A 24,113-nucleotide genomic window follows, 5' to 3' on the forward strand; every position below is an offset into this window, starting at 1 on the left:
CATGAACTTTATATACAGCACCTTTATTTTAAAAAGGTTTGTGGGGTGGGGCGCCTGGGTGGCTCAGTGGGTTAAGCGTCTGCCTTCAGCTCAGGTCATGATCCCAGGGGGCTCCCTGCTCAGTGGGGAGTCTGCTCCCTCTTCCTCTGCTGCTTCCCTTGTTTGTGCTCTCTCAAATAACTAAAAGATTTTTATTTTTAAGATTTTATTTGACAGAGACAGCGAGAGAGGGAACACAAGCGGGGGGGGGGGCGGGGAGAGGGAGAAGCATGCTTCCCTCCGAGCAGGGAGCCTGACGCAGGACTCGATCCCAGGACCCTGGGATCATGACCCGAGCCGAAGGCAGATGCCTAACGACTGAGCCACCCAGGCGCCCCAACATTTTTTTCTTTAGAGGTAAAATTCACGTAACAAAATGAGCCGTTCACCACTTTATTTTTTTAATTTTTTAAAGCTTTTAAGTAATCTCTACACCCAAAGTGGGGATTGGACTGACAACCCCAAGGTCAAGAGTCCCGTGCTTCAGGGACTGAGCCAGCCAGGCGCCCCTCCATTAGCCATTTTAAAACGGACAATGCGGTGACATCGGGTACACTCACAGTGTTGTACAACCTGTACCTACAATTCATTCCCATTTTCCTCGCCCTTAAAGGAAACAGCCTCCCCACTGGCACTAACCCCATTCCTCCTTCCCCCATCCCCTGACGACCAGTGATCTGCTTTCCGTTTCTGGATTTATTTGGTCTGGATGTGTTTCATGTTCAGGGAGCCATACAATACGTAACATTTTCACTATGGCTTCTTTCACAAAGCATGTTTTTGAGGTTCCTCCATGCTGGAGCCTGAATCCATACATCATTGTATTTTATGGCTGAATACTACTCCACTGCATGTATATATACCACATCTGTTCATCCAGTCATCCAGTAAGAGATATTCGAGTTCCCACGTTTTGACTATTGTGAATAATGCTGCTAGGAACATTCTTTTTTCTTTTTTAAGATTTTATTTATTTATTTGAAAGAATGAGGGAGAGAGAACACATGAGAGGGGGGAGGGTCAGAGGGAGAAGCAGACTCCCCGCCGAGCAGGGAGCCCGATGCGGGACTCGATCCCGGGACTCCAGGATCATGACCTGAGCCGAAGGCAGCCGCCCAACCAACTGAGCCATCCAGGTGCCTGCTAGGAACATTCTTGAACAAGTATCTGAGTACCCGTTTTTAATTCTTTGGGATATACACACCTAGGAGTGGAATTACGTCACATGGTAATTCTATGGTTAATTTTTCGAGGAACCACCACATTTTTTCCCCTACAATAGCTGCACCATTTTGCATTGCCATCAGAAATGTACAAGAGTTCCAATTTTTTCACATCCTTACTGAGACTTCCATTTTTTTTTTCCCAGTTCCGGCCATCCTAGCAGGTGTGAAGTGGTATCTCATTGTAGTTTTACGTTTCCCTGATGACTCCTGATGGTGGACATTCCTTCATGTGCTTGTTGGCTACGTTTGGAGAAATGTCTATTCAAGTTCTTTGGCTGTTTTTTTTTTTTTTCTTTTTGAGAGAGAGAGAGAGAGAGAGTGCGCCTTATGGGGAGGGGCAGAGGGAAAGGGAGAAAGAGAATCCCAAGCAGGCTCCACACCCAGCGTGGAGCCTGACACAGAGCTTGATCCCAGGACCCTGAGATCATGACCTGAGCTGAATTTAAGAGTGGGACGCTTAACGGACAGAGCCACCCATGGGCCCCTCTTCGCTTATTTTTTAATTGAGTTGTCTTTTTGTTAAGTTGTAGGAGTTCTTTATATATTCTGGATACTAGACACCTATCAGATATGATTTGCAGATTTTTTTTTTCCATTCTGGACTCTTCATTCTCTTAGTAGTGTCCTTGGATGCAAAAGTTGTTTTCTTTCTCATTAAGTCCAATTTATATATATTTTTTCTTTTGTTGCTTGTACTTTTGGTATCTTTTTTTTTTTAAGATTTTATTTATTTGACAGAGAGAGAGCACAAGCAGGGGGAGCAGCAGAGGGAGAGGGAGAAGACTCCCTGCTGGGCAGAAAGCCTGATGCGGGGCTTGATCCCAGGACCCTGGGATTATGACCTAAGCTGAAGGCAGACACTTAAGGGCATCTAATGTAAGAAATCATTGCCAAATCTAAGGCCACTAGGATGCACCCCTACATTTTCTTCTAAGAGTTCTATGGTTTTAGGGGCGCCTGGGTGGCTCAGTCAGTTAAGCGTCTGCCTTCAGCTCAGGTCATGATCCCAGGGTCCTGGGATCGAGCCCCGCGTCGGGCTCCCTGCTCCATGGGGAGCCTGCTTCTCCCTCTCTCTCTGCCTGCCACTCCCCCTGCTTGTTCTCTCTCTGTCAAACAAATAAATAAAATTTAAAAAAAAAAGTTTTATGGTTTTAGCTGTTGCATTTAGGTCTACGATCCATTTTGCGTTAATTTTTGTGTATGGTGTGACATAAGGGTCCAGCTTCATTGTATTCCATGTGAATATCCGGTTGTCCCAGTACCGTTTGTTAAAGACGCCATTCTTTCTGCTGAATGGTCTTGGCACGCTTGTCAAAGGTCAGTTGACTATAGTTACATGGGCTTATTTCTGGCCACTCAATTTGATTCTATTATTCTATATATCTATCCTTATGCTAGTATCACACTGGAGCTTTGTATGATGATTTGGAATCAGGAACTGTGAATCCTCCAACTTTCTTCCTCTTTTTCAAGATTGTTGTGGTTATTCTGGGTCCCTTGAGTTTCTATATTCATTTAAGAGTCACCTTATCAATTTCTACAAAGAAGCCAGCTGTATTCTGATACGAATTACCTCGAATCTATAGATCCCTTTGGGGAATACTGCCATCTATGCTAGTAAGTTTTCCAATTCATGAGCACTGATGTTTTCCACCTATTTAGATCTACTTTAATTTCTGTAAGTAGTGTTTAGTAGTTCTCAGTGTATAACTTCTATCTTTTTAAAAAAATATACATATTTTATTTATTTATTTGACAGACAGAGAGAGAGAGAGAGCAGCAGAGGGAGAGGGAGAAGCAGGTTTCCCGCAGAGCAGGGAGCCCCGATGCAGGGCTCGATCCCAGGACTCCAGGATCGTGACCTGAGCCAAAGGCAGATTTGGACGCTTAAGTGACTATGCCTTCCAGACTGACTGAGCCACCTAGCCTCCCTCTACCTTTCTTTGGTTAAATTTATTCCTAAGTATTTTATTCTTTGATGCTATTGTAAATAGGGTTTTTTTTAAGATTTTAATTAATTACTTATTTAATTTGTGTGCGTGTGCACATGAGAATGAGAGAGAGAGAGAGAAAACGGGGAGAGGAGCAGAGGGAGAAGCAGACTCCCCACTGAGCAGGGAGCCCAGATGTGGAGCTCAATCCCAGGCCTGCAGGATCATGACCTGAGCTGAAGGCAGCCGCTTAACCAACTGAGCCACCCAGGTGCTCAATGGAGTGGTTTCTTAATTTCATTTTTGGATTATTCATTGCTAGTGTATAGAAATACAACTGATATTTTATATTTATATATATTTACATATATTTATAAAATAAATAAAATAAATAAATAAATAAAAGAAATACAACTGATTTGGGGGGCGCCTGAGTGGCTTAGTCAGTCTGGGTGGTATAGTCAGTTAAGGACCCAAATCTTGACTTTGGCTCAGGTCATGATCTCAAGGTCGTGGGATTGAGACCCGAGTTGGGGTCTGTCTGTGCTGGGCATGGAGCCTGCTTGAGATTCTCTCCCTCTGCCCCTCCCTCTTTCTAGAAGAAGGAGAAGGAGAAGGAGGAGGAGAAGGAAAGGAAGGAAGAAAGGAAGGAAGGAAGGAAGGAGGAAGGAAGGAAGGAAGGAAGGAAGGAAGGAAGGAAGGAAGGAAGGAAGGAAGGAAGGAAGGAAGGAAGGAAGGAAAGTAGGAATACAACTGATTCTTGTGTGATCTTGTATCCTGAAACTTTGCTGAATTTGTTTATGGTAGATTCTTTAGGATTTTCCACATATAAGATCATGTCATCCGTGAACAGAATAGAGATTGTTTTACTTCTTCCTTTGTATATGGATGCCTTTTCTTTTTCTTTCCTGATTACTCTGGCTAGAACTTCCAGTACAATGTTGGTATCCTTAATAACATTTCTTTTTAAAGTTATTTATATCCTCAATAATCTTTCTCCAAACTGTGAATTCCTGCAAATATTCTAATTCCAGCCAATCCATTTAAGTTGGATTCTTCGAATAAAGAACATAAAGGATATAATATTTCCTTTCGGGAATCAAAGTTCATGAGTCACAGTTCAACAAGGTAGGTATTTTAGTGCCTGCCTGGCCCAGGATGTGGGTGCAAATACCAAGATTTTGTTCAGTAGCCTGCCCAAAGATATCTATGAGAACAAATCGTCAAACTTCCCCATCGGAAATGCCCAGGGATTTTAGCTTCTCAGATGACTACAAAGATTTGGGAACATCTCATTAAATAGTGAAGATAGGGAGCTCACAACTGCATCACAAATTTCCCTTTATTTGCTGCCACAAAATTATCTCTAAAAGAATTCTTCTTTAGACAACCCCCAAGGGCCAAGGATTAACTTCAGAATGAAGTGTCTACTACAATGGTCCCCATAAGAAAAATTGTAGCCTCCTTAGAGACAATAAGTCCCTAATTCCTTCCCATTGGAGGACAATGAAAATGACAGTATTGGTCTAAATTGAGCTAAAACCACAACAATTTTCCCATGTTTGAAATATACTTGGTCTAGCTCAACAATGGCAAAAACAGATGAAGCTAAGGGAATATTCTGGGAGAAGGAAGAATTTTCTTGCCAATATTCATCAATTCTGCTAAGGCTGAAGTGTATCTTCTCTAAGGAAAGGGGAGATTTGGCCCCAGGATGTATTGAGTGATCTATTGCTGCTCCAAAAGTTGTTGATTTAAAATTAAAAGTGTTTATTATTTCACAATTTCTGGGAGTCAGGAATCTAGGTGTGGCTTAGCTGAGTCCTTAGTTGGAATTATAGGGCTGCAAAGTGTTAGCCAAGGCTGTGGTCTCGTGTGAAAGCTTGTCCATGTGGTGGTGAGCAGAGCTAAGTTTCTTGTAGCTGTTGGACTGAGGGCTTTGGCTCCTTTGCTGGCTATTGACCAGAAGCCACCCTTAGCCCCTTGCCACATGGGCCTCTCCTATACGGCCGCTTGCTTCATCAAAATGTGCAAGCTGAAAAGGCAAAAGAGAGTCCAGCTAGATGAAAGCCAGTCTTCTGTAACCTGATCATGAAAGTGACATCCCAAGACTTCTGACAGAATCTCTTCATTACCAGCAAATCCCTAGATCCGGCCCACACTCAAGGGGAGATCATAAAGGGTGTGAATACCAGAAGGTGGGGAATCATTGGGAGCCATCTTTGAAAGTTGCTATCACATAATACTAGCACAATTCCAGATATAGATGCTCTTTTTTTTTCTTTTTAAGATTTCATTCATTCATTTGACACACACACAGAGAAGCAGGGTCTCCACTGAGCAGAGAGCCAGACACGGGGCTTAATCCCAGGACCCTGAGATCATGACCTGAGCCAAAGGCAGACACTTAACCAACTGAGTCACCCAGGTACCCCTACAGATGCTCTTCTTACATTAAATTCCAAGTGCCTGCTTCATCAGCCCATTTATTTTGAAGATGAAAGGAACAAAAGAAATGTAGGCTTTCAGTCCTGACATGTACTTAGACTGATGAGAGCAGGTTATTTGTACAAAGCTTTAAAAACAGGCCTACTCATGGAGTCTCTGCTAAAATAAGTTTTATCAGGCATCCTTCCCCACAATAGCCTGTTTTCTACGTTGGTGAAAATCGGTCAAGGCAAGAAACCTTCCTTACTCAGCAAATGCCAAAGAGAATGTTTTTAGCAGCTGGAGCAGCCTCACTTGGCTCGCTGCCACTCATTCTGATGCCATGATTCCACAAGGCCTTGAACTCATGAGGCCGTCAAGGGCTCATGACCAAAATTTTATCAGCAACACTTTTAGCAGCCTCCAAGTTTTGGAATCACAAGCCTCCTGTGTGAGTCTTAAACTACAGGGTGTCTTAACAATGCAGCTCATTTCCTGGCCATACATTCAGAATTTTGTACATTGCAACTGCATCATTTGCCTTTTTTTTTCCTTTTTTTTTTTTTTAATTTTATTTATTTGACAGAGAGAGACACAGCGAGAGAGGGAACACAAGCAGGGGGAGTGGCAGAGGGAGAAGCAGGCTTCCCGCCGAGCAAGGAGCCTTATGCGGGGCTCGATCCCAGGACCCTGGAATCATGAGCCGGGTCGAAGGCAGACGCTTGATGACTGAGCCACCCAGGTGCCCCCCCCTTTTTTAAAGAGTTTATTTATTTATTTGACAGAGAGAGACACAACGAGAGAGGGAACACAAGCAGGGGGAGTAGGAGAGGGAGAAGCAGGCTTCCTGCCGAGCTGGGAGCCCAATGCGGGGCTCGATCCTAGGACCCTGGGATCATGACCTGAGCCAAAGGCAGATGCTTAATGATTAAGCTACCCAGGCACCCTCATTTGCCTTTTCTATTTACTTTTCTTGCTCAGGCAATTTTCTTTACGTATGTCATTCGTTCTTTCCTTAAAAAATGGAAACACAGGGGCACCTGGGTGGCTCAGTCGGTTAAGCATCTTGATTTTTGGTTTCCGCTCAGGTCATGAACTCGGGATTGTGGGATCGAGCCCTGTGTCAGGGTCCATGCTCGGTGCAGTCTGCTTAAGATTCTCTCTCTCCTTCTCCCTCTGCCCCTCCCCACACTAGTGTGCGTGCGTGCTTTCTCTAAATCTTTAAAAAAAATTGAAACAAAAAAAAAAAACAAATAAATTGAAACACAAAATATGCATCAAACATAGCTATAGTGGAATTACAAAGCTAATGCACAGTCAAGAAGTGGAACACTCTTCATTCATGTAAGATGAAAAAGTTCTACAGACCTGCTATACAACATACAACATTGTGCTTATAGTTCACTATAGCATACACTTAAACAAGTAAGAGGGTAGAGGTGCCTGGGTGGCTCAGTTGTTAAGCATCTGCCTCCGGCTCAGGTCATGGTCCCAGGGTCCTGGGATCGAGCACCGTGTTGGGCTCCCTGCTCCGCGGGAAGCCTGCTTCTCCCTCTCCCACTCCCCCTGCTTGTGTTCCCTCTCTCACTGTGTCTCTGTCAAATAAATAAATAAAATCTTAAAAAGAAAAAAAGAGGGTAGATCTCATGCTTTGTTTTTGTTTTTTTTTACCACATTAAAATACTGGCCATGCCCACCCACCCCCTCATCCCTTCCTGGTCATTCTCTCTGGCAACCACTGGTGACTGTTTTTCCTTATAGTTTTAATTCCCCAAAAACTTCAGTCTATTTTTCTGATTTACAAATCAACATAGCAATGGAATCATCACATACACACATGGGCCTTGCTTCTTTGATTTCCCATTGTTTGCAAGATTCATCCATGTTGTCCCAAGTGGTTGTGGTTAGTTCATCTTCATATTATTATCTATTCATCCTGCCGTGGGTGAACATTTGGCTTGTCTTCAGGGTGGGACCTTCAGAACACAGCTGTTCCGAACCTTCTTCAGCGTATCAGCAAGTTTCCAAGGGATTGGAATCAGTGGGGCACAGAGTATGCAGAGCCTCAACTTCACAGGATAAGGCCAAACTGTTTTCTAAAATGACTGAACCAGGGGCGCCTGGGTGGCTCAGTCGTCAAGTGTCTGCCTTTGGCTCGGGTCATGATCTCAGGGTCCTAGGATTGAGCCCCGCATCGAGCCCCGCATCGGGCTCCCTGTTCAGCGGGAAGCCTGCTTCTCCCTCTCCCGCTCCCCCTGCTTGTGTTCCCTCTCTCGCTCTCTCTCTGTCAAATAAATAAAAAATCTTTTTAAAAAAATAAAATAAAATGACAATCAAATGATGAGCAGTATATGAGTGCTCCTGCTATCATTCTTTGACCTCCACATTCCTTCTTGAGTGGTTTTATTCCATGTGCAACATCTGCATTTTCTTTCCACTTTTAAACTTTTTTTTAATCACTTCCTTCTTTTTTTTAAAATTGCAATCATATGGCACTCCATACTAGGTCTTCCAGTATCTCATTATTTTGAGTGTGGCAGTGAGTGATGTTTGTCAAACACTTCAAAACTAAGCAAAAACACAGCAAAACACAAAATAACGAAGTAGTAGAGACTAAAAATTACCCTTACGGCTTTCATGCCCCTGTTTGTGGCTGACAGAATTGCAGTGTTCTACTCTGAAGCTTATTTTTGTTCCTAGGTAGTTTATGAGTTAAAATTTGGCAATCATAATGGTGCATACATATCATTACACATTTGTCAAAATTCATAGAATAGGAGCACCTGGGTGGCTGAGATAATTAAGCATCTGCCTTCGGCTCAGGTCATGATCTGAGTCCTGGGATCGAGCCCCACATCGGGCTCCCTGCTCAGCAGGGAGTCTGTTTCTGCTTCTCCCTCTCCCTCTGCCCGCCCACTTGTGCTCACTCTTTCTCTCTCAAATAAATCTTTAAAAAAACAACTCCTAGAACATACAATACAAAGAGTGACCCCTAACGTAAACTATGGACTTCAGTTAATAATCACATATCTATATTGGCTCATCAACTGTAACAAATGTACCACACTATGCATATTAATAATGGGGGAAGTGGAGAGGGGAAGTAAGGGAGTATATGGGAACTCTGTTCTTTCCACTCAATTTTAACGTAAATCTAAAACTGCTAAAAACAAATGAATTAACAAAAAAATGCAAGCAGAATAGCTTCTGTAGAATGTAAAGAAATTTCCATTTTCTAGACTTCAGAGTCTAGAGCAGGCAGCAGCAAACTACTGTCTATGGGACAAATCTAGACTGCTGTCTGTATATGTACAGTCTTCCAGCAAAGAATGGTATGTATGGCCTATATAATTTATTATATAGTTATGTATAATATATAAATGACAATAATTTATATATATACAAATAAAATCTCCAAAAAAGAAAAAATCAAAAGAATATATTGTGATTCCTGAAATTGGCATGAAGTTCTTTTTTTTTTTTTAAAGATTTTATTTATTTATTTGAGAGCGAGAGAATGAGAGAGAGCACAAGAGGGAAGAGGGTCAGAGGGAGAAGCAGACTCCCTGCTGAGCAGGGAGCCCGATGCGGGACTCGATCCTGGGACTCCAGGATCATGACCTGAGCCGAAGGCAGTCGCTTAACCAACTGAGCCACCCAGGCGCCCTTGGCATGAAGTTCTAATTTTAGTATACATAACATTTTATTGGGACATAGCCACACCCATTCACTTATATATTAATTACAGCTGCTTTTTGTGCTACAATGGCAGAGCTGCAAAGATTGGCAATCTTATAGACTGGCCCACAAAACAACATATTGACAACAGCTTTTTTTTCAAATATTGAAAAAACTGTCAACTTTGGAGCTAGAGAAAAATGCAGGTAGTTTTCATGGAGTCTGGAGATTTGACTTCTAAACTGTGTAAAAGTGTGATCTTGGGTGAGTCACTCACCATCTCTAGGCCCTAATTTTAGAATGTAACTCCATGGGCAAGTTCTCATTCGAAGTGGGCATGGGTCCAGGTCATAACAAATCAAACACCTCCAGCTCTTCCCAAACTGATCTGGTTTATAAATTTATCCTTGCTTTTAAGAAAACATGAATACATCTTTAAAGATTTTTAAAAAATTTTAAGTGCTCTCTACACCCAATGTAGGGCTTGAACCCACACCCCTGAGATCAAGAGTCGCATGCTCCACCAACTGAGCAATCAAGGCATCCCAGATTTTTTTAATCTTTTTTTTAAAGATTTTATTTATTTATTTGACAGAGAAAGAATGAGAGATAGAGAGCACGAGAGGGAAGAGGGTCAGAGGGAGAAGCAGACGCCCCGCTGAGCAGGGAGCCCGATGTGGGACCCGATCCCGGGACTCCAGGATCATGACCTGAGCCAAAGGCAGTCGCTCACCCAACTGAGCCACCCAGTCGCTCCCCAGATTTTTTTTTTAAAGATTTTATTTATTTATTTGACACAGAGATAGAGAGCGTAAGTAGGCAGAGCGGCAGGCAGAGGGAGAAGCAGACTCCCCGCTGAGCAGGGAGCCCAATGCAGGGCTCGATCCCAGGACCCTGGGATCACGACCTGAGCTGAAGGCAGACGATTAACTGACTGAGCCACCCAGGTACCCCCCAGATTTTTTTTAATATGGGAAAATGCTGGCAAGTATGAAAGGAAAATGGTAAATGTATAGGATGTTCATTGTAATCCTATTATGTTGGAAAAACTAGCAATGAATTAAATGTTCAAAATGGGGAACAGTTAAATAAATTATGATCTACCGCTATCAGATAACATACTGTATGTCATCTCCCAGTTATCTCCCAATTAGGCAGAACTCATGTGGAATGGCTTCTAAGATATATTAAATATATTAAATGAAAAAAAGCATGCTACAAATTAACAAGTACAGAATGCTCTCTTTTGTTCTGTAACAACTATTTCTATGGATACATACTGATGCATAGAAAAGTCTAGACAGTGTATAGAGAGTTGTGGAACTACTATGTTGTACACCTGAAACTAATGTAACATTGTGTGTCAACTCTACTTTAACAACAACAAAAAAAGACCAAGGGATGCCTGGGTGGCTCGGTAGGTTGGGCATCTGCCTTCAGCTCAGGTCATGATCCCAGGGTCCTGGGATGGAGCCCCAAATCGGGCGCCTTGCTCAGCAGGGAGCCTGTTTCTCCCTCTGCCTGCCGCTCCCCTTGCTTGTGTTCTCTCTCTCTTTCTCTGACAAATAAATAAAATCTTTAAATAAAATAAATAAGTAAAAAGAAACAGGCAAAATTAAATAAATTTTATTTAATCCAATATATAAAACATTATTTCAACATGTAATCAATACAAAAAATAATAAGATATTTTACATGTTTTTTCCTATTAAATCTTTGAAATGTAACGTGTATTTTACACTTACAGCACATCTCAATTTGGGCACTCAATAGCCATGTATGGTCCTATCAGACAGCTCAGGTCTAAAACACATAGAAGTGATAACAGTGGTTACTCTGGTGAGGGAGGGGAAGACTTAAAGAGGGATACTTTATTTTTTCCTCTATAGTCTTTTGCACTGTTCAGTTAAAATGGTTTCATGTATTATTTTATTCAAACGAATAATGCATATTTAAAACCATTCAGAATTAGAGTATGTACTTCGTATCTCATTCCTTAATATTTTTATTAATCTCTTCTGGTTTTTAGTATTGAAACATAGTAATAACAAGAGAAAAAGGGCTTATTATGTGAACCATTAAAAAACAAAACTTTTTATGAAACTGATTCAACCGGATAAACATTTTCTGAGTTTAAGCTGTAAGGAGTTAGGGTCTGCACTATGGAAGACAAAAAGAATGGGACATTATTGTCCTAAAAGATTTCTGGAAACAGCTTTTGGAACTGCCTCTACAGTTTGCATTTTCTCTTCAGGCTGGAATCGACTTCTAGCAACAGCCCAGAGCCCTCCAGTTTGGTCCAGTAAATCAAGCTAGATGTTACAGTTTTGTTTAAATGAAGTGTCACTCAAGTAAAATGAAAGATTTTATTATGTGACTTGCAAACTGTAAGCTCCAAATTACTTGCAAAAACATTATCAGCAACAACGATAAATTAAGCAGATAATGCAAGAAGACAACCATGGAAAGGACAGCTTAAAATGGATACATTCTAGTTTCCTTAAAAAGAAAAAAAGTTGTTACTCCATATTCACATAGCCCTGGGTACTTTCTTACTCTTTTTCCACTTCTGTTCATCTTCCACAAATTGACCATGCAAAACAAGGAGCCAAAAGACAGTCACAAATTTCAGGTGATTAGAAGGAAGTTGACTAATAATCCAGTTACAGTCCCTTCCTTTATTTCTTGCACTTGATTATTTGTTATCTCATGCTTTGCTAAAATAACAGATAAATTTAAGTCTTTCCTTTCCTCAGGACCCATCAGTGATTTATGATTGCCTTTGAAGCGTGAGCAAACACCATGACATAGACAAAACTGTTTGCTATGCTAGTGTATTGATACTATTGTGGAAGAAGGGGCCATCAGGGAATTTTTTAATTACCTAGACTTTTTAGAGGAATGGAATTTGTGATTTCTAAAAGATGGAACTAAAAGTACTAAAAGTGGGGCACCTGGGTGGCTCAGTTGGTTGGGCGTGGGACTTCTGATTTCGGCTCGGTGATGATCTCAGGGTTGTGAGATGGAGCCCTGCATGGGCCTCTGGGCTCGGTGGGGCGTCTGCTTGGGATTCTCTCTCTCAAAATAATAAATAAAATCTTTAAAAAATAAAAGTTCTAAAAGAGTGAAGATAAAAGCAAAGGGGAAAGAAGTTTTTGCTTCCCCATTTGAAAAGTTTAACAGAACCATCATTTTATTTTTTTATTTTAATTTTTTTAAGGTAAGCTGTCAGCTCAATGTGGGGCTCGAACTCACGACCCCGCGGTCCAGCGTCGCGGGGTCTTCCCACTGAGCCAGCCAGGCGCCCCCAGAATCTTCATTTTAAACTGCAAGCGATCTAAGCCTTAACCCCTTCGTTCTGTGGAGCTGACTTGTCTTCGAGGCTCCAGGCTGAGGGACGGCCGGCGGACAGCGCCGCGGGCCGGGCCCAGCACTTCCAGCCTTCGCAAACCCGCAGCGGCCGGACAGACGCCGGCCGGAACAGAAGCCGCCGCGGCCATGCGCGCAGTCGCCTCGGCCCTCTCCCTGCGCCCGGCGCCCCGTCGCGCCTCACGGGCCCAAGCGTCCCGGCCTCCTTCAACACCCTTCCGCCTTCCCACCCGGGGGCCCTCCTCGGCCTCTGCCGTCCGCCTCTGGGGTCTCTCCTCACCTTCCTCCTCCTCGCTGAGGGTCTCATCAGGCAACCCTTCTTAAATTCTGGACGTCTCCCTTTGCCTTCGCATCTTTTCTCTCAGTACCAGCCTTCAGTCTGATAGGTCTCCCCTCGGTCCTCTCCCTTGGTCCGCAGGGTCACGCCCCTCCGTCCGCGGGGGTGCCCTCTCTGGGTCGGCCAGATCTCTGCGTCCTCCCTCTGAGGGGTTCCCCCCAAGCCCGCGCGCCCGCCTCCCCAAGTCACCTCGCGCCTGCTAGCTCTTCAGAGCTCGCCGGCGCCGGGCGCGGTCGCGGGGCGCGCACGCCGGGTGGCGGCGCGGGGCCGCGCGCGCAGCGTACGTGGTGACGTCAGTGCGCTGGCGGCGGCGGCGGCGGCGGCGGCGGCGGCAGGGCTGTTTGTTCTGCTCTCCCGCAGCCTAGGAGCCGAAGCGGTGGCTGCGGCGGCGGCGGCTGCCGGCAGTGCCCGCAGGCGAGCGGGGCCTGTGAGCGCGGGGGAGCGGCGGGCGCGGCGGGCGGGCCCCGGCGCCGCGCAGGCAGCCCGAAGAGGAGGGGGCGGCGGCGGCCGGCGGCCGGCGGGGGCGGCGTGCGGCCTAGCGTCTCAGGTGAGGACCGGTGCCCTTCGGGGCGGCGGGCGGCGCGGGGCGGGTGGCCGGGACCCGCGGCGCGGCCCGCGTAACCTGCATTGCGTAATGGGGCCGGTGCGCCAGCACCTACGCCATCGGCGCGGCGCGGGGGCGGGGAGGCCGAGGCGACGCGGGCTCGGGCCTGCGGGCCTCCCGCGTCCGCGCGCGGTGCCGCTTGCGCCGGGCCGGCCTGCGCCGTTGGCGTCGGAGTGGCCGGGTCGCTCGCGGCTCCCCGGCCGTTGGCGCCGCCGCCCCCTGGCGTGGGCCGGCTGGCGGGGCGGGGGCGCGGGCGGGGGGCGCGGGTGCCGCGGCGGGGCGGGTGGCCGGGGGCGGGCGGGGGGCGGGCCGAGGCGCCCGGCACTTCCTGCCGCCGCCATTTTGTCAAGTGAGGAGGAGGAGGAGGAGGAAGCGGCCGTCGCGGGGCCCGCGGCGCGCCCGGCCCCGGTAAGTCCGGGCCTGGCGTGGTGGCCGCGGGCGCCGCTCTTCCCGACCTCGGTCCCCGGGGCGGCCCCGACCCCGGCGCTCACGTGGGCCGGGCTCAGCGCGCTCTCCCTCGGCGACTGGGTCCTCCTGCCCGGGCTGGGGCAGCGCGCCCCCGCCCCCATTTCCTCGTCTTCCCGGCGGTCCCGGGAGCTCTGCGGAGAATGGGGCTGGTCCCCAGGTGGAGGGAGGAGGCTGCTGCTGCACACCTGCCCGGAGACACCCCCGTGGGTGGGAGAGGTGCTGTGTGGGGCGAACCTGACCCCCTTTACCCACCCACTCCAGGCCTGGCAACCCTGCGCTTGGCGCTTTGTTTTGCTCGGTCGGTGTTCGCTGGCGTCCTTGCCACGGCCTGGTCTGTTCGCCGTGTGGTGCGGGGTGGTGGTTTGGGGTGGGGATGTGGGGGAGTTGTGATTCAGCGAAATAAAATGACACCCCCCCCCCCCGCCCCTACGGAAGCAGCACAACTTTACCCGACTGAGCTGCCCCCAAGGCCTGGCCTTGGGTGAAAATGGGAAATCCCACTTTGGTGTAGTGGACAGTGAAAATACTTCATTCAGGCCCGTGGGTGAGTCATGCGCTTTTGCTGAGTGGCTGACCTCCCATTTACTCAAGACCACGCGTTGTTTTTTGAAATGTTATTTTTGTTTGTTTACTCATTTAATGTTTTCTGCAGCCTGGTGGGGTTTATGGTCTTGGTCTTTGGGTTCGTTTTTATGTGTGTGTTGCATGCAAGAAGTGACTTCCTGGGAGTCTTTTGTGAGAATTGAAGTGTCTTTGATTTCCTTTGAGAAGGTTCTATCTGTCCGTATTTACAAAAACCAAGTCTCAGTGTAGCTCTAAGGCAGTGGCTCTTTGGTGCCGTAATAATGATTGGGAGGTTTTTATGAATGGGGCTGTCAAGTTTCTTAAGTTGTTAGTCCTTAGAATTTGTAGTCTGGAAGTGGTAAAGAAAGCTATATTCAACAGGATTTATGAATGTGTTTTCAATTCCAAGTAGGTTTTGGATGGTAAAATCTGTTTTTATGACCTTGCCAGTAATAAAACATTCCTTTTGGTTTAATTTGGATGGGGATTATCTTTTATTCAAGGTGTTCTAGATAACCAAGCCCTTCTCCCCCCAGAACTTCATCCTGGGGAAGATAAACCTCTCAGATGGTTTCCGTTGAGTAAATCTAGAAGGAAAAGTATGATTCGTAATAAAGCAAGCAGTCATTGCTTCCCTGTTACCACCATACCCCTTTCCATAGTAGAAAAAACATAGTATCTAAGGGCTCAAGCTGTGGAGTAAGTCTCTTTAATAAGATCACTTTAGTTGGTCATAACTGGAAGGAGATGAGCCCACCTGTGTACATCTAGCTAGAATTCAGCCCCAGCCAATTTGCTGAAGATAAGGAGTTCTGCCTACAGATGAAAGTCGGAACTTGAAAGTGGCTACATTTTCGGGATAGGTTGACTGTTCCAGGGTGCCCATATGACTAGCTTCCCTAGCTTGGATGGTGAGGAGAAAAAGAATTACCTAAGAATTTCAAGGGAATTACTGGCCACTTTGTAAAATTTCCACTAAATTATTGAATTGTTTAAAGGAATTTAGACTTTGTTTCCAAAAGTTACCCTTTTGAACCAGTTGTTGTGATCTTTGTACTAAATTGCACTTTTGTCTTTGGAGGTTGGGAGGATGCAGTATTTTTCTGTTACACAATTCAGGTTATTGAATGACTTGAGATTTACAGATCTAGAAGGAGATTGGAATCCTTGTTCTTAATTTAAAGCAAAAACTATTTGGCACTTAAATGATTTGAAGACTCTGGGCTGTTAAATCTTTTGACAACCATTGTCATCTATCACAATTGTAAAGTATTTAGATTTCTGATTTGGAATAAACTTGTAAAATAGATCATGTTTGTCATTATGCTCCCGGCAAGTGTATAAAAAGGAAAGAAAAGCTTGTGATTGGAAATTGCTACCAATATTTCATAAATGTTTGTGACTTTTGTGTTTAGCGAGGACTGCATGTTTGCAAGGTGAGAAGTGTGGGGATTCCTTGCAAATGCTGACAGTTCATTTTTAATTCAAAAGACATGAGTTTGTAAAAAAATAAAATTTTACATTTTTCGTTTTGTTTTCCTGGAATGTAAGTTCCATGCAGGCAGGGTTATGTTTGCTTGGTTTTGCCTATTTTAATTCTCTGTTGTATCTTCAGCACCTAGAAGAGCACCTAAAATATTCTTTGAGTGAACAAACTGGAAAGATAATTGAGCAAGAATTTGGCATACCAAATGCAAATAATTCCTCTTATGTTTAGGAGGGGATATAATTGGTTAGTAGTGATTTACAAGTAATTCGACTTTTAAGTAGGATGGTAAGGTCCAGAAATTGCAGTGAACTTATTTATAGTCTGGGCAATGTGACATGCAGTTGCTTCTGTGCATTGTCTACTGTACATTTCCCACTTAGTTTGAAATGTGGTGAGTGGGTTTGGGCTGTGGTTCAACACTGGCCTGGGAAAAGTATTTTAAGAGGGAGATGAAGTGGGTAATAAACATGTATGGGTAGCATTTCTTTAATGTGAATCTCATGTTGTCAATAAAAACTTGATCTTTTTTTTTAACATTAAGCACTTTCTTTTTAATATTTGGGTTTTATGTGGACGTGATTGCCCAATCAATTTCAGCGATTAGTTCCTGAGCTCTTACTATGTGCAAAGGAAGACAAAAAGATATTTGCATGTGAGTTTTCTTTGATGGGTTCTTTATTAACATATTTATCTCCAAATGTTTACTGAATGTAAATTGTGTATAACTTGATCATTACACTGTTACTGTAATAAATCCCACCAAATACCCTTCTTTAAAGAAATAACAGCTTTATCCAGATACAATTCACACACAATACAGTTCCCCAATTTAAAATGTACAATTCAGTAGTTTTTAGTATATTCAGAGTTGTGCAGCCATCACCATAACGAATGTTAAGACATTTACATCCCTCCAGAAAGAAATCCCTATATATTAGCAGCGGCTCTCCATCCCCGCCCAGTCCCCCAATGCCTGGCAACCACTAATCTGTTCTCTATCTCTATAAATTTGTCTCTTCTGGATATTTCAGGAATCGTAAAATATATAGCCATTCGTGTCAGATCTCTTTCAGTATGTTTTCAAGGATTGTACTATAGTATGAATCAGTACTTCATTCTTTTTATAACTGAATGATATTCCATTATGTGAACCCGTGCCACATTTTATTTATCCATTCATTAGTTGGTGGATATTTGGGTTGTTTCCACTTTGGCCACTGTGAACATTCATATACAAGTTTTTGTGCAGACATTTTCTTGTGGGTAGATATTTAGGAGTGGAATTGCTGGGTCATAACTATTTGATGATGTGCAATGACTTTTTAACTGCCTTGATTTTCTGGTGCTTTCACAAGGGGTTAAAAGAAAAGCTTGCTGAGCTGTGGGTGTACCCATTTAAAAAAATGAGGAAATGGAAGTACAAGGATGTCAGCATGTTGCATGTAGTACAGTCTGCGTGGTGTGATCCCAACTTAGTTTTTAAAAATTGTACATTCCTAGAGAACAGTTTGAAATGCTGGTAAAGCACAGAAACCCGTCTGGAAGATGCACTCCACACTTCTGTTATAAAGGGCAGTTGTTAAAACCCTTTATTTTCTTTTTCAGTCTAAACAGGCTACAACTCATTAAACTGAATCCACACATCCCACCTTAAATCATGGGATATGTTCCATTCTAAAGAAATAGATTAAGTCCAGTGTCAAAGTTAGGGCAAACAGCCATCTGTCGCATTCTTGACAGCCCTGAAGGGGGGGAATAGCACTGATTGGTCCACCATCATTTTTTTTTTTTTTTAAGATTTTATTTATTTGACAGAGACACAGCAAGAGAGGGAACACAAGCAGGGGGAGTGGGAGAGGGAGAAGCAGGCCTCCTGCTGAGCAGGGAGCCCGATGCGGGGCTCGATCCCAGCACTCTGGGATCATGACCGGAGCCCAAGGCAGACGCTCAACGACTGAGCCATCCAGGCGCCCGGGTCCACCATCATTTGAAAATGAGATTGTAAGTTGTTTTTTTTTTTCCTTCCCTAAACAAAAGTAGTTTGTGGTCATTTGAAATGATTTGAAAAATAACAATGTTAACATAATGTTAAGTTGTCAAAAACTATCCCTTAATCTCGTTTGTATTGCAATTTTTTCTATTAATGAGCAGCAAAATTAAGTTATACTCTTAAATTTTCAAGAAAACGCGATAACTTCCAAGATGCTCTATTTAAATAGTTGTCTAATAATCTACCATATGACTGTACCATAATTCTACTATTTTTGGACGTGACTTTCGAGTTTTCTTTTTTCATGTCTAGGGAGGGAATCACTAGATCAAGGGGTGTGCATCTTTTAAACCTTGATACAAATTAGTTTTCCAGGGGCGCCTGGGTGGCTCAGTTGTTAAGCGTCTGCCTTTGGCTCAGGTCATGATGCCAGGGTCCTGGGATCGAGCCCCGCATCGGGCTCCCTGCTCTGCGGGAAGCTTGCTATTCCCTCTCCCACTCCCCCTGCTTGTATTCCTGCTTTTGCTATCTCTTTCTCTCTGTCAAATAAAATCTTAAAAAAAAAAACAAAAACAAATTAGTTTTCCAGAAAAGTTCCATGAATGTCCATTTCTCCACAATTACAGCTTGACAGTGTCTTGTAACATTTTTTTCCCCATAAAAAGTAATTGAGTAAAAACAAAATGTGCTCTTGAGTGTGTTCTGAAGGCTTCTGAGAAGCAGATGTGTCTCGACATCTTGCTCTTTGACCTTTCTACTCTCTCCTGCCAGAGTTGGACTTTGTTTCCTGAAATCAAGTCTCAGAATTCCTGATCCTGTGATAGGAACCCAGTGGTAACTGAACGCTCTGGGGAAGGGTACTGCGGAGGGCTTGTGCAGCCTCTTGGCATCTGATCCTGTCTCATATTTGCTAGCCTGCTCAAAGACTGATACCACCAGTGTGACACAGACCCCAGTTTGAGTCCTGGCCCTACTGCCACCTCTGTGGCCTTCAGCTTGTCTCTCAACCTCCTGCAAATTTCACTTTTTTTTTCATCTGAGGGTAAAATGAGGTGGTGCCCTCTCAAGGTTAGTTACTTACTTGCTGTCATTGCCCAGGGTGAAAAAAAGAAGTGGGAAGAAGTAGCCAGGTATGAGAGTAGAGCTCCTGAGGGCTAAGAAGGTGCAGTAACTGGTACTCCTAGAAATCATGTCACCAGTTGACACCAAGGTCAGCCAGGTGCCTTCTAAGAAGACATCCCCTCTATGTCGTTGTCTTCCCAAGTAAATGGTGCATGGAGACCAGTGGAGGAGGTGATTTAAAGTGGGGATTAGAGATTTTTTTTTTTAAGTGAGGCTTTGTTTTAATCTGATATTGAGATTAAAAGAGATGATGGGATTAGGGGAAATTCAGTGGTTTGGGGGCATCCACTCTGGGATGTTGGCTGCAGAATTTGGGGAAATGATCCAGCAAGGAAATGTAGCCTGGTGTATTTTCGGGCCTAATATGTAAGTTTCCTATTTCATTAAAACTTGGTGATAGGAATAAAGGCAATGGCCATGGTGCCAGAAGTCGCTGGTGGACTAAGGTTTTTCCAGAGCACAAGCACAGCATCTTTCCCTACCTTCTTTGGCCCTAATATGAATTATGTTGACATCTGGGCATGACAGAACGATTCTGATCTCCAGGAAGCTTTGTGTCACAAATGAGCCTCTCCCTGGAAGAGAGGCAGGCAGGTGGATGGGCCGGGAAAGTGAAGTTCCTGGTTGGGAGGCTGAGGTCCTACTAATGGACTTTGGGCCTTGTTGACCAGACGAACCAGTTGATGTCAGTCACCATTACTAGGGACCATTAGGATCCAGTGCCATATGAGGTGTTTTTTGTTTGTGTTAAACCCAATTGGAGAATAACTTTCGGAGATCAGCCAGATCTGAGCATTTAACTGCAAATTAACTGTTCGAATGAATATGCCATTTTGGGATGCCTGGGTGGCTCAGTCTCCGTTAAGCAGCTGCCTTTGGCTCAGATCGTCCCAGGGCCCTGGGATCGAGTTCCGCATCCGGCTCCTTGCTTCGTGGGGAGTCTGCTTCTCCCTCTGCCTGCCGCTCCCCCTGCTTGTGCTTACTCTCTGTCTCTCTCTCCCTCTCTCTCTGACAAATAAAGTCTTAAAAAAAAAATGAATATGCCATTTCTTCTTTTTGATCTGTGACATACTTACAAAGACTTTTTTTAGTTCGTCCTAAGTATAGGCTATTCTGTGATCTTTTTCTTGACAAGTATTGGCCTGTTCTGCCCAATGTAGGAAGTTCTAGGTCTTTGGGCTGTGGAGAGCAGGCTTGGTTGGAGCTGTGTAACTGGAAAGGGAGAACTGTGGAGTCCACTCTCAGCGTTCAAGCCCCGCCCCTTCTGGTCTTGACCGCAGGTGATTTACATAATCTCTCTAGACCTCAGTTTCCTTATTTGTGAAGTGGAATATGTATACCTGAGGGTTGGCAGGTGGCCAGAAGGTGCAGGGGAGGGAGGGCTCACATCTGTATTGTATTTGGATTAGTAGGGTCTGAAGGGAGTGCTTGCTTTGCCTGAAGGGCTTTGAGAAAAGCTGTCCAGACTCTACTTCGCATGTGGTCACCTTCCTTGTTTTGGTTCCATTTAAGACTAAAAGTCCGTATTTGTTCCTTGTTGCTGTCAAGTCAAGAGGCACTGGCACACTGGAAGCATTGCCAAGGGAGAGGTGTTGGGCTTGGTATTATGCAATTTCCAGAAACAGGAATTAGTAATTCCTATGTCCTTGTAGGTGGCTAATGTCCTCGCTTGTCGTACCCGGGCAATAACATACACATTTGTGGGCAAGTTGACCTTTGAGATTGTTTTGTGTTTTAAGAATAAAGAAAAAGGAAGAGTGTGAGATCAGTTTGGGGATTTTACACTTGAAACATTTTTCATTGTTTTTGGGGAAACCTATATTTGGTGGGAGCAGATTGTTAATGTGAGGGTTGAAACAGGAGAACTGCATGGAGTGTGGAACCTGCTAGCACTGCGTGTGTGTGTGTGTGTCTGTACGTACATAAATAGGTACGTATGCAGGTGTGTGCATGTGTATGCATGAGAACTGGGTACAGGGGCACACTGTACTTGCGTTGGACCAGTCACATACCCTCCCGAGTCGCAGTTTCTCATGTAAAATGGGGTAATAGGTTTGGGCTCCAAAGAACTTAGACCAGAATCTAGATTTTTAAAAGAAAGTCATTCTAGGGTGCCTGGGTGGCTCAGTTGTTAAGCCTCTGCCTTTGGCTCAGGTCATGATCCCAGGGTCCTGGGATCGAGTCCCACATCGGGCTCCCTGCTCCGCGGGAAGTCTGCTTCTCCCTCTCCCACTCCCCCTGCTTGTGTTCCTGCTCTCACTGTCTCTCTCTGTCAAATAAATAAATAAAATCTTTAAAAAAAAAAAAGTCATTATTGTTTTATATCTTTTTTTAGACTGAGAGTAATGACATGAACTTAAGGGTTGCAATCATTGTTTAAGGGGAAAAGTAACATCAAAGAGTGTCGCACATTGAAGAGTATTTCATAAAATCTTTACTTGGACTTTACATATTGCTGTGTATATGATAAAACGTGTATCTTACCGTGGGCTCTGTCAGAACAGTGTGAAATAACATTGTTTTAGATATCCACTCACTTGTAACTGTAGGTACCTTGATGGTACCTACATCTTAGCTTTATTGCAATCTATTTCTTCCCCACTTGTCTGAGGGTGACTCCTGTATATGCTTTTTAGTAGCAGGTGAATTGCATTGCTCTTCAGTTTTTTTTCTTCCTTGTACCCACTGCTTGCTGAGTCCTCTCTGTAGGGGCTGGAATGGGTGGGGGAGTTGAGGAAGCCTGTATTGGTGAAAGTTGTCAGTCTGCAACAGACAAAACAAGTATATAAAGAGTGTTTTGTGTGTGTGTGTTTAAAAAGAAAATCAACCGAGTAAATTTTAAAGATCTTAGTTGACTTTATTCAGTGATTCATGAATTGGGCAGCATCTCACCTAGTAAATAGAAAGGAGCTCCAAAGAGCTGTATAAAATGAAAGCTTTTTACAGGCAGAAGGGGGCAGGAGGAGGAAGTTACAGTGAAGAGCAGATTGTTTTAGGCAAGGTCACCTTCCTTTAGGGGCTGGGGTCTGTTGGGCAGATTACCTCACTAGTGCTGACCAGGTAATTCCAGATTGACTGGTTTAAAATTCCACTCCTGGGAGAAGTTGAAACCATAATTAGGTATTAAGTCTCAGTTTGGTGACTGTGGGGCTTAGCACAAGTGATTCCATTTGGGACCTTTTATCTCTTCAAGTGTGTGAGGCAAACTACCTGTCCTTTATTCTCAGAAACTGTCCTTCCACATTTCTAGTTTCTCTCTCTCTGGAAATAGTTTTATTGGTTAGGTCTTTCTGATATAAATAACTAATTTAAAACTGCTAGAAGGGAACTCTGTTGGATGATGTGACAAGAAGTCGAGTGGGTCTCAAACAGGGACCTCGGAGCTTGTTACCTATCTCTGATATACCGATGTTAAGGTCAAGATTGAGTCTTCCCAGGTCATGCTGTCTGATGGCAGAAGACTCTGACTTGCATCAATGCCCATCACTGACCTTGTACAGAATGGGAATGCCAAACCACCTTGCCTCAAACATGGGACCTGTAGCCCATCTCTGCTTTCCAGTTGCTCAACCCAAATAATAGCTCCAGCAGCATCTTGTTCATCATTATGAGGCATGCTAGGTGAATTTACTTTGGTTGAGCAGTCTGACTTTCACTAGTAGTGTGCCCCTTGACTGGAAGCAAGAAATTTTGGATGACTGAAAGGGAAGCTAATTTTCCATACTAAGTCATAAACCAGAATTAAAATGAGCTTCGAGTGAGTAACTCAAGAAAAGGGTAAAGTGAAGATGGTTAAGAATTATGTATTCCCAGTCCTTTGGTAGAGGATTAAATGGTCTATTTTACCGGGTGCTGGGTACAGAGGGAGCCTCTGTGGGGAGCTGTGAGAGGGGTCAAGCCCAAGTCTCAGTGTCTCTTTTGGTGGAGCGAGAGGACTCAGGTCACCAGTGATGATAGGGTCATTTTGGCCAGAAAAACAGCCCTCAAGAAGCACAGGGGTGTGATGGGCCTGTAACATTGAGGAAGCACAGGGCAAGACTTGGAAAGGAGACCAGTAAATGCCTGTATGTATGAATGGAATTGTAATGGAGAATATTTCAGTAGACTGGGTTCATCTTTTGTCCATGCCTGTGAAAACTACAGTTGTAATTTTGCCATTTGCTAAGCTGTTTCTGTACTTAAGTTCTTGTAAAGTCTGCTGCTTGACATTCCTCTAGTATTACAGAAAGTCTACTCAGATTTATTTCCATAATCAAAAACAAGTGTTAAGCACTGCTAGAGTAATCATTTTCCTACAGTTCTTGCTGTTGGATTTATTCAGTCCTTTAAAGAGCTTGGAATAATTGAGGATCCAGTGGCCAAGGATGAGACCAGCCCTGTTTCTCACTAGAGCTTCAGTTCTTGAGGGGAGGTCAGAGGTCATCTTGAGAATGTGACGAATGCTATGGGTCCTTTCTCCAGAAAAAAATGCATATGCGTGAACATAGAACAGTTGGCGGAGGATGGTTCTCATGAACCAGAGCCCATCCAAGGAGCATGTACTAAAATGAATTTCCTGAATTTTACTTCGAGAAGCTCTTGGTGGTTTTGAAGACTTTTCCTTTTTGCAGGTAGCCTGCTTGTTGCAGACAGACACTTACAAACTTATGACATGGAAACAGTGTGGAGCATCCATTTTGGTTTGACCTTGTAAAATGCTCCAGAGGGTTTTATAGAGCTGTTACTATGAGTGTCAGCAGTGGTACAAACCTGCCCAAGGCACCCCCTCTTTTCCAGCTTGTTTTCTTTCCTGGGCATGAGGAATGTCAGAATGGGCCTATCAGTTCCTGCAGAGGAAGAGAGGTTTTGTTCACTGAAGTTGCCACTGTT

The 24,113-nt window shown here is 44.3% G+C and overlaps 2 protein-coding genes and 1 long non-coding RNA gene across 6 annotated transcripts in view; 1 reads left to right on the top strand and 2 right to left on the bottom strand.

Moving 5' to 3' along the window:
• Positions 1-13,219, bottom strand: part of LOC148165140 (uncharacterized) — a 29,009-nt gene extending 15,790 nt beyond the window's left edge. Inside the window, exon 1 of the long non-coding RNA XR_015766436.1 lies at positions 12,951-13,219. This is a non-coding gene — a long non-coding RNA (uncharacterized LOC148165140). The remainder of the gene's footprint in view (positions 1-12,950) is intronic.
• An 81-nt stretch (positions 13,220-13,300) lies between these two features.
• On the bottom strand, positions 13,301-14,180 carry LOC148165141 (uncharacterized). The gene is made up of 2 exons (XM_088023421.1): positions 13,625-14,180; positions 13,301-13,569 (listed from the first exon to the last, which is right to left on the bottom strand). Exons 1-2 carry the CDS (start codon positions 14,178-14,180, stop codon positions 13,301-13,303), a joined length of 825 nt encoding a protein of 274 aa, XP_087879547.1.
• The window catches only part of BRD4 (bromodomain containing 4), a 91,017-nt gene continuing 80,233 nt past the window's right edge, over positions 13,330-24,113 (top strand). For 3 of the 4 annotated variants that reach the window (XM_028095291.2, XM_028095294.2, XM_028095295.2), the window contains exon 1: positions 13,330-13,554. The gene's annotated coding sequence lies outside the window, so the exon portion shown is untranslated. Of the gene's footprint in view, positions 13,555-13,971; positions 14,020-24,113 lie in introns of those variants that run through there. The other variant, XM_028095292.2, reaches the window with a different exon arrangement.

This window comes from Eumetopias jubatus, unplaced genomic scaffold (genome assembly GCF_037043125.1).
Source record: "Eumetopias jubatus isolate StellerSeaLion01/CBP00866 unplaced genomic scaffold, mEumJub1_p1.0 scaffold_1, whole genome shotgun sequence".
Taxonomy (NCBI): Eukaryota; Metazoa; Chordata; class Mammalia; order Carnivora; family Otariidae; genus Eumetopias; species Eumetopias jubatus.